The 13,370-nt window shown below is 34.5% G+C and overlaps 1 protein-coding gene across 1 annotated transcript; it reads left to right on the top strand.

The window, feature by feature from the left end:
• Positions 6,070-12,658, top strand: LOC109709435 (25.3 kDa vesicle transport protein). Its single transcript, XM_020231680.1, has 6 exons — positions 6,070-6,235; positions 7,883-8,119; positions 9,191-9,351; positions 9,454-9,600; positions 11,192-11,268; positions 12,046-12,658. The coding sequence occupies exons 2-6, from the start codon at positions 7,932-7,934 to the stop codon at positions 12,127-12,129; spliced, it is 657 nt and encodes a 218-aa protein (XP_020087269.1). The 5' UTR covers positions 6,070-6,235; positions 7,883-7,931; the 3' UTR covers positions 12,130-12,658.

Below are 13,370 nucleotides of genomic sequence, written 5' to 3'. Positions count from 1 at the left end.
TTCATTAAGTGAAACAATATTACTATGCAACCTATTCAATGACAAATTAAAAAAAGATTCTTTGAAACACTGTCGATATGATTTCTATCACATAAGCATGGAGAAATAAATAAATAAAGTGTAAAAAAATAAAGAATAAACAAAGCAATATGAAATTAATATATTATAAAATAACAAATTAAATAATTTAAAAAATTTTATCATTTACCAAGATTATAGCATTCTTCCAAATTTAGAGGATGATGCACAATCTTATTTCTTCCAAATTGAAGGTCCAATTGATGTCATACCTATGACAATATTGACTACTCAATAAATTAATAAAAAATTATAAATATATTAATTAATACTAATATAATCTATTGGTAGTGGAATTCAAATGGTTGAAAAAACTTAGTGATCTTTATAAGATAGAGAAAACTAACAATAGAATCATCATTTTATTATTTAGAAGGAAGATGAAAGATTCGTTATAAAAAAAAAAATGATAAACTTATTAATTCCTCTATTAAAATGAAAAACTCCCTTAAATTACTCACTTTTAGGAGATAGGTGGCTCTTCATTTTCTACGTTATTTAAAGGCCAAGTATTATTATGATGTGTATGTGAAAGAAAAAGAAGTGCTCAAGAACTAATATAAAGTTCAATTCTAATTGATTTTTAAAAATTTTAAAATTTAAATCAAACCAACATAATCTACACCATTAAAAGATCATCTAAAAATTACAATGTTTTATACCTAATATAATTAACTTTAGAAACAAAACATTGCTGATTTTTCCAGACGCGAAAGATTAATATTTTTTAATTATAATATTTCATAAAGAATTAGATTTTTTTTTAATTGTAATATTTTAGAGATTGTATACAAATCTTATATAGAGATCTCCTATATTGTTGAGATCATCTATGTTAAATTAAATTTTAAGAATATCAAATGTTAAATGCACCCCTAATTTGCGATCTTGTGTTTCAAATAATGTCACTTTACTTTCCCTGTGTTTAACTTATTTTCATTTTGCTATCCAATGGTTCAAAAAGTTACACTTGTCTTCTTAAACTTAGTGCATTTTCACTTTAGCCAATCCTCTAATGAGCTTTATTAAAAACTTTGATTTGGCCACCCCTAATTCATATAGAATTTTTTGGTAAAATAAAATTTAAGTTTCAAAATTTTAAAGTGAAACTTTTAACCACATAGGTGAAAATGAGCTTAACCATAGAAGCCAATTTCAGTTTATAAAAAATTTATAGTTAAGGACCAATTTTATTTATTTCTTTAATATTTCAAGTGGAAGATGAAAAGATCAATTATAAAGAGGAAAATTAATAATCTTATAATTTCGCTATTAATTGAAAACTCGTTAAATTATTCACTTGTAGAAAAAATAGGTGCTTTTCATCTTCAATTCACTTGAAGGCCAATAACTTGATATATACACTATAGGCTTTCTAATTGAATTTTAAAATTTTGAAATTTAAATTCAAACCCTATAATCTACACAATTAAATAATCCATCCATAAAAAAATTATAAATTTTATATATACCTAACAAATGAACTTTAAAAGTTAACGCTGCTGATTTTAAATGTGATTGATGCATAAAAAATATATTTTAAAACTATAGTATTTTAGAGAAATATACACAAATCTGTATAAAACCTCCTATATGTTTCAATCATTTCTGTTTAATTAAATTTTACGAATATAAATTTTATACACACCCCCAATTTGCGACCATTATGGTTTAAAAAGTTTCATTGTTCCTCTCTATAATTTAGCTTTATTTTATTTATCATTCTATAGTTCGAAAAGTTGCACCTTGCCCATTTATAGTTTAGCGTATATTTTATTTTTCCTTTAATGTGACTCATTAAAATTTTTGTTACTTTGTTTTCTCTAATTTATATAGAATTTTTTGATAAATAAAAGTTAAGTCACAGAAAATTAAAGTGAAACCTTTTGAACCACAGATGACAAAATATAAATAAAGCTAAATCATAGGGGCCTATTTGAAGCTTACCCCAAAAAATAATTGAGGGCACAATTTAAATTTAAGTTTGATTTACACAAATTAGAAATTAAAAGTTAAAATTCCAACGCATTCAAAATTTTTTAATATTGACTAATTCTTTTAATAATTAATCGAACAATTTATAATATATATTCAAATTTAATCTCAATTTCAATAATTTTTATAATAAATAAATGAGGGTATAATCGTAATTACACATACTTACCGACAAAGAGGGGGTGAGACGAAACCAACAAACTTATTTGCTTATAATATAAGAAATAGATTATTTGAGATTTAAAATTTAAAATTAAATTTTTTATATTTCTAATTAAATTTAGCGCTTTTGCATAAAAAATTCACTTATTTTGGGCTTTTGCAAAATCGGCGCACTTTTTTTCGTTTTTTGCAGATTCGGTCCGTTTTTTCAGTAAACTGACCAAAAAATACCCTTATTACTTTTTCTCTTCCTCTTTCTCTCTCCTCTTCGTTCTTTCCGTTCTTTTTTTTTTTTTTTCGTTCTTTTTCGAGCCCGCCGCGAGCCCCTCTCGCCTCCCCGCAAGCCGAACTCCTCCTCCTCTCCCCGCCGCCACCGCCGAGCCAGCCCCCCACCGTCGTCTCGCTCCTCTTTCTCTCTCATCTTTCTCTCTCCTCCTAACCCCTCCTCACCTCCCCGTCGCCCTTCGCAAGCCCGCCGCGAAGCTCCGCGTCCTCCTCCTCCGCCTCCACAAGCCGAACCCGTGCCGCGTCGTCACCGAAGTTGCAGGGGCGGAGCAAGCTCCGTCGTACAAGCTCAAGTCGAGGAGTCCCCGATCGTCTCCCTCTTCACGCGAAGTCTGCCGCCGACCCCTTCTCCTCTCCCCGCCGCCGCCGCCAAGCCCACCCCACTGTCGTCTCCGTCGCCGTCGCCGTCGCCGAGCCCACGTCCGCCCCTTACCGACCGCGCTCGTCACCCTCCAATCGCCTCGTCACCTCCCTTGCTGAGCCTCCGTCACCCCCCATCGTCTCCGTCGCCGTCACCGTCGTCTCGGTTGCCGTCGCCAAGCCAGCACGCCTCATTAATTGTGTAAGTGCATCATTGCATCCATTACACCTACCTCAAGAAAATTACAGCTATAATGTGTAATAGTGCACCATTACACTATGAAGAAGAAGGAAGAAGCACCGCACGCACGCGCGCCTGGGGCGCCCTGCGGCCCCCCGCCGCCGCTCCGCGTCACCGCCCGCCGCCGACAGCGCCGCCACCGCGGCTGCGCCCCACGCCAGGAGCAGCCCGCGATCAGCGCCTCCCCGCCGCGCCGACGCCTCAAGCGGCGTTGTCGCCCGCGCCGAGGCTCGATGATGGCGCCGAACTCCAGCAGCAGCTAGATGAGGTCCGGCCGGCCTTGCGCGATGGCCGAGTGGCAGCAGGCCGACGCCGGACCGCGTCGACGGCGCGGCGGGCGCCAAAACGGGTCGCTCCGCTCCAACGCCGCGCGACGAACTCCGCAGCCCTTTTCCTCCGCCGCGCCGCCGACAGCGACGACGACCGCGGTGGCGGACGAGGGGCTCAGCGACGGAAACGACGGTGACGACGGCCATGGGGCCGCCGCCGGCCATGCCGTGGCTCGCCGACGGCGACGGAGACGACGGTGGGGTGGACTCGGCGGCAGGCGGGGGGGAGGAGGGGTGTGGGCGGTGATGAGGAGGGTGAGGAGGGAGGCAACGGTGAAAGGAGGTGAGAGGCGAGGGCGACGGTCCGATCCGCCTTTTTTTTTTCGGAGAAAAAAAAAAAGAACGACAGAAACGAAGAGGAGAGAGAAAGGGAAAGAGAAAAAGTAATAAGGGTTACTTTGGTCAGTTTGCTGAAAAAGCGGACCGAATCTGCAAAAACGAAAAAGGTGGCCCGGTTTTGCAAAAGTCCAAAATAAGTGGATTTTTTATGCAAATTGGCCTTAAATTTATTTTAAAAAATAATAAAAAAATGGTACGGCTATTTCTTTTAAAAGAAAAAAATAAATGCATTCAATCTTTCTCTATAAAAAAGTTAAATTTAAATTAATTTCAAAAAAATTCTTAAAAAAGTAAATTTAAAAATTGATTAAAAAATAATATTTTCTCTAAAAAAAATTTAAACTTAAAATAAAAAAAAATGTGTTCAGAATTTTTAAAAAGTTTTTTCCGTAGTATAATAAAAAATAGGATGCAAAGGTAGACCTACGAATCAAAAAAATTAAAATTTATTTATATTATAGTCAATTTGCACAAAAAATTTATGAGTTTTAAAATTGCAAATATGGGTCATCATTTTAGATTTACAGATTTGATATGAATTTTTAGAAACTAAGAAAAATACCTTTATTTCTTTCTCTTTTTTTTTTTTTTATCTCATTCTTTTTTCTATTCTTCCGAAAAAGGTGGTGGATGGTGCCTTGTTGCTTGCTACGCCTTCGCCGGCTAGCGCACACCCTGTCCTCCTCGCGCCTCCTGACTCGCTGATCCCATTGAGATCGCACTGCGACTCTCTTATTTTTCTCTCCGACACTCCTCCACCATTTCGTGGACCTCCGCAACGGATACGAGAACGCGTCCTCTTCTTCCACTTTCACCTTTAATTCGTTTCTACTACAGAATTTTTATTCACCAACCACTCCTGTAAATTTATTTTTAGCTAAATTTATTTTAAAATAAATAAATAAATAAAATGTAGATATGTTACCATTCTAAAAAAACAAAAAAAATTTAATCAATTGTTCTTAGAAAAATTGGCAAATGAATTAAAATTGAATCCAAAGCTTAAGGTTAAAGAATAGTTTCTTTATTTTCAACTAAATATATTTTTTAAAAAATAAATAAACAAAAAAGATAGCATGCTAACTCCTCTAAAAAATAAATTTAAATTTAATTAAAAATGTTCTATCTCAAAAAAGAATTTAAATTTAACAAATTGAGAATGTCATGCGATTTGAATATTTTTGGAGAGTTCTTTGTGTAGTATATCTAAAAATGAAGTGTAAACATTATACCCGCTCATCAAAATATTAAAATTTTATTTATATTTTTAATATTATTAAAAATTTAATAAGATTAGCATGAAAATATTGATTATTGTATGGATAAATTGTAAGATTTATATTCGATTTTGGTTTCTCAAACCTAGAGTTTGTAGTAATTATTAAATAAGGATAATAATATCGAATTTAAGATTTTTTTATTACAAAAATGTATAAAATAATTTTAACAATATTACTTTACTATAAAATTATCGTTTTATTTTTTATTAGATCATTTATTTTTTAAATGGCCAGTAAAATTAAGTTAGAATAAAATTTACATAACGGCAAGGGCACAAGTAAACTAAAACTCAACGTTATTGCTTTTTTTTGAAAGAGGTCTCTTTCTTTTTTTAATTTACACTTATGTACTTTTTTTTTATTTCAATAATGCAATCACTGAATTTGAAAAATTTATTAAATTCAACAAATATTCTGTTTAACCTAAGCTGTTTTAATTACTTTCAGGAAATAAAACTATAGGTTACATTAACGATTAAAAACAAATAGTGAATAGAGTTATTAAATTTAATAAAATTTTAAGATTAATAATTGAAATTACTATTTTTCTTTAAGAAAAAAACTTAAGCTGGGGGAGTTTTAGTCAACAAAATTAAAATTGAAGAGTACATTTTAAAATAACCCTTAGTCCGTAGTATTATTGCTAAGCTTTTCATTTAACACCATATTTTTAAAATTTTTGTTTTTGTTCATTTGCTGTTAATAAAATATTGTGAACTTTTGTAAAATAATCATTTTGATCTTGGTTAAATAAATTTAACGAAATGTCATTTAGCGAAGGAGAAATTTAAATTAATTATTCTACAAGAACCAAAAAATTGCTTAATAAGGGACTAAAGTGCAAGATATAAAAATTTATGAGCTAAATTGTTTTAAAACAAATGTACGGAAATTACATCGTAATATGAGGATAGTACAGGGATTATCCATACATTTTACAATTCCTATAATCCTATTAATACCTTCGTGTTTAGGCCAACAAAAAGCGTTTCTCCATTCTCCATTTCTCTCCCTCTCCCTCTTCCTCTCTCTCTCTCTCTCTCTCCCTCTTTGCCTTCGCCCTCGCCCTCGCCCTCGCCCTCATCTCGTCGTCTTCGCCGAGCGCACGGATCTTTTCGGAGCCTGCGAAGATCGGCGATCGCCAACCTCGGATTGGTTCCTCTCCCGTAAGCACCGACTCTACCGTAATCTCTTTTTTTCTCCCGATTCGTAACCGTTCTTTGTGCGATTGTTCGATTTGATGTGTTCTTTGGTGTAATTCTTGATCAGTTTTGTTAGATCTCGAAGATCGATCACGAATTCGTCGGTTTTGCTTGTTTGATTTGGTCGATCCGTTGATCTTCGCTGCATGTTTCATTTGTTTATGAATTTGTTGTAATTTAGGGCTTGGGGAGGTTCTAGGGTTCAGGATTTGAAGGTTTCTTGGGCTAATTTTATTAGGTCACAAGCTAGGGTTTCGGAAAAATCGGCAAATCAGAAGAATTTTCTCCTATTACAGTATTCAAGTTCCAACCTGTTAACAATTGAGCCTGAATGAATCAATGGCATCAAAATTGTATCATCACGTGATACTTGTTGTAAGAATTTGTGCTTGTTTCTCGATGAAAATGAGTTACTTGGTTGATTACCAATATTTGGCAACTCAAACAGAAATATATTGTAATACATGATTGATTATTACCTACTATTTTCTTATCAGCCATATAACTCATGTTTTCTGAGTTTTCTGGTAGTTCCCTATGGTTAGAAAAGAGAAGATAGAAAGAAAATGGTCTAACTAGTCTGCTAAGAAAATCTTTACACGACACAATCTACATGAATAATTCTTGCAAAAACATTTTTCAGTTTTCACTAACTTTGCTCGAATATGACTAATTGCAATGATTACAATAGTAGAACAATGAATAATTCTTTTTACCATTTTCTGAAATCTGTCACATGAAGTGACTTGAAATTTGTTGGACGGTGCATCTGGATCACCTTCTTTTAAAGGAGTAACTGTAATTTTTGGGCAGTGAGACTAGGAAATGGAGCTTTGTTAGCTCTAACTACTTTGACATTTGAAATTCGATCAGTCTCATGCAATCAATTTCATACTTAAATACATTACAGATATAGATCTAGAGTTAGGAACAGATTATTTTAGTCAATTTTAGGTTTAATCCATGGACAATATTTTATTAATTGGTCAGCATTTGAATTTACTCCTACAAATAGTCAGTTGATGATAGTTTTTTTTTGTTGCTCAACGTAAGCCATTTTGGCGATCTTCTGTTGACTCTTCGACTTTTAAAGTATATGGATATGTATCATTGTAATTAATGAGTTTACCTGGACGTTGTTCTCTTACTGTAAAACCACATTCACAAGTATCCCTTTCTGTTATCACATGTCAGACTGTCTGAATATATGATTATATGTCAACCTGTTTTTTCTAATTTTAATGGCACTTAAGAAATTCACGCTCAAACTATGAGTCATACTTTTGTCGGTTGAGAGAAAGTTAGCTTGTATGGAGTTTTTCTTTTCTCCCTTCTTTTCCACTTTGGAAAAAAGGAAAATGAGGATTTCTGTCCCTTTCTTTTCTCTCCCCCTAAAATTTCTACCCGAATGAGAAAAATTGATTCTCCTATTTTCTTTCCCATTCTTTCCATCCAACAGAGCAACTGATAATAATTTGACTTGACCAAGAAAATTAGCTGGCCGTGATATCTTAAGATACCAAGTCTAGTTGCTATTTTCTCAATTTGAATGGCTACATAATGGACTATTTTACTTGTTTAATAACTTAGGCTGCCGTTGTCTTATTGTAGGTGGCTTCCGAAGATCGTCTACTGCAGAGTGAGCCGTTTTGTGGGTAAAATGGTGAAACTAACGATGATAGCACGAATCACCGATGGTCTTCCATTGGCGGAAGGGTTAGATGATGGTCGCGATCAGAAAGATGCTGATTTCTATAAGCAGCAAGCAAAACTTTTGTTCAAGAATCTGTCAAAAGGGCATTATGAGGCCTCGCGGATGTCAATTGAGACTGGTCCTTACTACTTTCAGTATCCTACGATTTTTTATTTTTCTCCCATATTCGTTTAAGAGTTGCCATTCCTGTGAAGAGAAAAAAGATGGTTAGTAATTGAGATTTTTTTGGCTCAATCTGCAGAACTACATGTTTTACAGAAAAGTCCATATAGAGCTATTCTATAGCGATGAAATGAAATGTCAGGTGTAGCACTCGTTAATTATGGAGTAGAAAAGATAGGGGAGGGGGTGGGGGGTGGTTGGGAATTAGATAGGCAAATGTGAAGTGACGGTCCTGACAGATGAATCATAAAGATAAAGGTAAACAACAGAGGTAGGGATCTACATGCATTAAAAAACAGAGTTTCTTGTCATTAAAAAGTCATAGTACTCCTCATAAACCAATGATTTTATGAATGATACTGAACAAACACTTTTCTACTTGTATTTAAACTCTTTGTCTAAACCCTTATTTAGAAGCATTTGAATTTGATCGAACTTTTACAAAATCTTATCCTTATCTTACATGATGCTGCTAACAACTCTATCTTATATAATAAAAATCGATTGATTTAATCTGGATATGAACTTTCACCTAAAAATACTTGGTACTTAACAGCTCATCACACTTTTGATAAAATTCGCCCATATATTCGTGGAGCCAGATGAAACTAAACCTGAGAAGACTAGACCTTACGCAAACTAGACTTAAGTCTTTTTGTTCAAATTATTGGCCGTCCCTAGCGTAAGTGGCAAATGGCTTGATGGTTGGTGCCCGAGGTCCTTAGTTCGAAGCCTAATTACTTCATATTTTTAGCTAAGTTTGTTTCTAAAAAAATAAACGAAGCTGTAGCATGCTACCATTCTCTCTGTCAAAAAAAAGTCTTTTTGTTCAAATTAGGTAATTACATCATGAAGGCTATCTTACAGTGCTTGCAGGAGATCTCGCTGACTCCTTTGACAAAGAATAAGATACATCATGCTCTACTGGAATTATGGATACATATTTTCTATTCCAATCCAAATTGTGGTGCCCTTCCTTATACTTAGTATATTTATGTCAAAAACCATCTCTAGTGTTGTGTTTTCTTGACTTAACCATACAGCTATATAATTGAAGGGCGTGTTTGCTATCTGACAATGTGTGATCGTTCATATCCAAAGAAACTTGCTTTTCAGTACCTGGAAGACCTAAAAAATGAGTTTGAAAGGGTCAACGGGAATCAAATTGAAACTGCTGCAAGGCCGTATGCTTTTATCAAATTTGGTATGTTGTTTATAGATGACTATTAATGGCCATTTATATTCTCCTGGATTTTCTTAAAGGACCAGTAATATTTCAATTTTTTTCTTCTTTTTGTATCCGAAGACACTTTTATACAGAAGACCAAGAAACTCTACATGGATACTCGGACCCAAAGAAATCTAGCAAAGTTAAATGATGAACTTTATGAAGTGCACCAGATCATGACTCGTAATGTTCAAGAAGTTCTTGGTGTTGGTGAAAAGCTGGACCGTAAGTTCTTCATTCTCTTTACTCTTCAATGCTGGCCTATGCTTTTATTTGATGTCTTGCTTTCTTTTGTTTTCTTCATATGCATTTTAACCAGTGAGCATGAATATATTAAATGGCAAAAGTGATTGAATCATGGCTGCAGCGGCAATTATAGGAAAAAAGTCATTTTAGAAATATCTACAAATATATGGATTTACTTGATATTTCTTGCTGATAGCTCCATGTTTGAATGATGTTGATCTATTATAACTTCTCCATACCTTATGGCCATTTGTTGGTAAAAGCAGAACTAAACTCAGAAAAATAGGAAACTGAAATATTTTGCATCTAAATTACTATTTATCCACCTTGATGATTTACATAATGAGATAGTCTATGTCCTATGTGCATGACAAAATTCTTTAGTATTTATTGAAGAAAGAGCACTATATACATCTTGAGGTTGTTCTCCTTTTCAGTAATTCGTAGCAATTAGTTCTAGAAATTGGCCGATACTCTGAGAAATGCTACAAAGATTAAGGGTATGAAGTAGCAAGCTTTTAGAATGGTTGCATGGAAAAAATGCTCATAATATTATCTATACTGCTATTGGAACTCGAGCTTGTAAATAACTTTTTTAGAATGCCAAAAGTGAACCATTTTACTCAATGTTGGTAATTTTCTGTATTGAAAGTGCTCACCATATTTTCTCATCATTTATGGCGAACTCTTGCTGGCCTACCTTTCCGTTGGTCTCTGTCAACTCAACTGGATACCTCATTGATGCACTATCCAATTTTTCAAGTTGTCCAACATCATCTTAAATGATTTTCCTCTAGCTGTATTCCTGGTACTTGCCAAATGCTTGATTTCTATCTATTCTAGTTGCCCCTCTCATTTATATCAAGTTTCTTATCTTGTTCTGTCTTCACTTTTCCGTATGCTTTTCCGAATTATCAAAATTCTAATCCATAAAGAATTAAGGTGGTTGTCAATCTTGTGATGGTCGCCTAATAACAGCGGAAGCACTTCTCTACTTCCCTTTATTTTGACGGGCAAGTTTAGCATAGTTGCACTTTTGTTCTGAGATATGCTAGTCCCCGAACCTGTCAGTTCTATCATTTGCTTCCATGAGGCTATCCTTTAATTCATTAAAATCTGGCTTCCTTATTTAAGGTGCACCGACAAAATAAGGGTCATGCGATATCATTTGAATATGCCCAGATATTTCATCCATAATCGGACTGTTAGCCTAGTAAGTGTGGGCTTGATCCTCACCCTTGGTCAATCCTTTTTTCGAGAGAAGTTGACTTGTATGTCCCTATTTTCCTATCTATACTCAGTGCTATTTTCCTATCTATACTCATTGCTCTGTCACAAGTCTTTGTTATATATCCTATTTGTTTCTTTCTCTTCTATATCCTACAACAGTTAGCGCCCAAGCCAATATGTTTACTAGATTTTTAACCAAGTATTTTTGTTGGATTATTGAGCTTTCTAGTTCAATTTTACTATACAAGTAAGAAAAGCAACAGGTTTTTCTGACTTCATTATAAAGAATTTATTTTACATGTACTTCTGGTCTAAATCTTCCAATTTTATTTTTGAGCAGAGGTCAGTGAAATGTCTAGTAGGTTGACATCCGAATCCCGCATCTATGCTGACAAGGCAAAGGATTTAAATAGGCAGGTAAAAATTTTTTTGGTTTACAGGAAAAATTATGAAAAAGATTGTTGATTCTATATATTCTCGTGCTTGTATGCCAACGTCTATAAACACTCAAATATAACTATGCACTGCATGAATGTGATCTGATTTTTTATAAAGAGGAAACTTGGATTGTTTGAAGTTGTTTCTAATAATGCTTCTCAAGAAACAGTTCTCTGCCAGGAAAAATAGTTTTCCGCTCCCTTTTTAGGAAAAGTTTCTGAAGAACTCTGAATAAATTTTGGAAGGGTATTTTTTTTTTTTTTTGTGGGATAAAAAGGTTTTGAGTGCTAAATATTCCCTTGGTTTGTGAGAATATAATGTGATTAAAATTCTCTTCGCTCCAAATATCAGAGAAGAAAAGGGAGATCGTTCTACCTTTCCCTAGATTTCGAGGCAGTGCAACTTATTTTTCTGTTGGGTGATGCAGAACTCTCTGAATTTACACTTTTTTATTTGTGCTGTCATAAATGTTTTCCCCCTATCCGTTTATGCTTTCGTGAACAAACTTTTTGAGCCAGATGTATTGCTGTATGGATGAACTTGATTTGCTATGGATATTTTCCATGTATACATGGTCAACGCTTGTCTCTATTTGCATATTTTCTGATTCTACATTTTCATTAACATATTCCTGTATGAACAACAATTTGAAGAACTCTGTGACTATTTTTTAAAAAAGAAAATGAAAATGGCATTATATATTAGCATATGCAAACCCATATCGAACATAATGTTATGTTTTTTTTGTTCATTCAGGCTTTGATTCGGAAATGGGCTCCTGTCGCAATTGTGCTCGGAGTCGTCATGGTTCTATTTTGGGTCAAAACAAAGATATGGTGATTCTGCTGATTCAGCAGCGTTTTAGAGTTTGCGCAACAGAATGTGTTGAATTCGGTTCAAGCATTAAAGCATATCAACATGATAGCCGCTTCAACTGCCTAGAGATGCTTCGAAACGGCTTCTTTCTACAGCGTCTTCTCCTTAAAGCAAGTAAAACTCGGTTGCCTTTTTACTCATCCCCATCAGAGTTTCATTCGAAGAAATATATCCCTTATAATTCCGACTTAGCTGAGTATTCTATGAAATTCAATTCTTTTAGTTTTACTTTGTAAAAAGTTGGCATTGGTAGAGTCTCCGACGTCTAGTTTTGCCGACTTCCATGCCGTATGGACAAAATCTGCTCGCCATCGCTGTTGATCCTTGCCTTGTAGAACGACTGGTATGTCAGTTTGTTTCCTCAATGTCCAGTTCATATGAATGTTCCCACCATTACTCCTTTTGGGTAGATGGATAGTTCCCATGCCATCCCAATGTTGAAGTTTGTCCATGCGCATCCACTCAAATAGTTTAAACCTTGAACTTTTACATATATTGCACTGTAGCACCTCGCTGCTAGAAAAATCTGTGTTCATACAAAATGACTGTTTTATGTCTGTTTATTATGAAACGGGATGCTCAAAATAATGCTAAAATGGTTCCTCAACAAGAACATTTTATGCTTAAGTTTTTTTTCTTGAAATATAGGGTGTACATGTACATTTTATACCCTTAAGTCTAAGAGTCCAAAAAATTGCTTTAGGAATTTTAGTTTAGTGGGTAAATCTCAGTCATTTGAAGCTCAGGGCGTAAGATTTACACGGTTGATGCACGAATAGTATTGCTCTTTTTATTTAGAATAAGACGGAACTAAACCATAATATATGTAAAGGATTAGAAAATGTGCAGCCTCTAGTCGTCGTATTTTGTTGATCTTGGTGGTAGGTGCAAGTTTTGTTAGTAATTAGTGGAAGTGCAGCTTTTATTTGAAGGTAAAAACGAGCAGAATTTTGGATCGTTTATTCAATTTTTTAAAATTTTGATTTTTTTTAATTCAAAATTTAAAATAGTTACTTATTTTAATAAATTTATGGGTATGGAAATTGTAGGAAGTATATTAAATCTGTAAGGGAAAACTTCAAAAACCCCCCCTGTGGTTTCGTGCATTCTCACTTTGCTACCCTGTGGTTTAAAACGTATCAATTTGCCCCCCTGTGGTTTCGTTTTTATCTTTTTGTTATCAATTTTATTATTATTTTTTTTTA

This window comes from Ananas comosus, linkage group 4, assembly GCF_001540865.1.
Source record: "Ananas comosus cultivar F153 linkage group 4, ASM154086v1, whole genome shotgun sequence".
In the NCBI taxonomy this organism is placed as follows: Eukaryota; Viridiplantae; Streptophyta; class Magnoliopsida; order Poales; family Bromeliaceae; genus Ananas; species Ananas comosus.
Note: the sequence above shows the minus strand (reverse complement) of the source record. Positions and strands in the feature narration are given on the sequence as shown.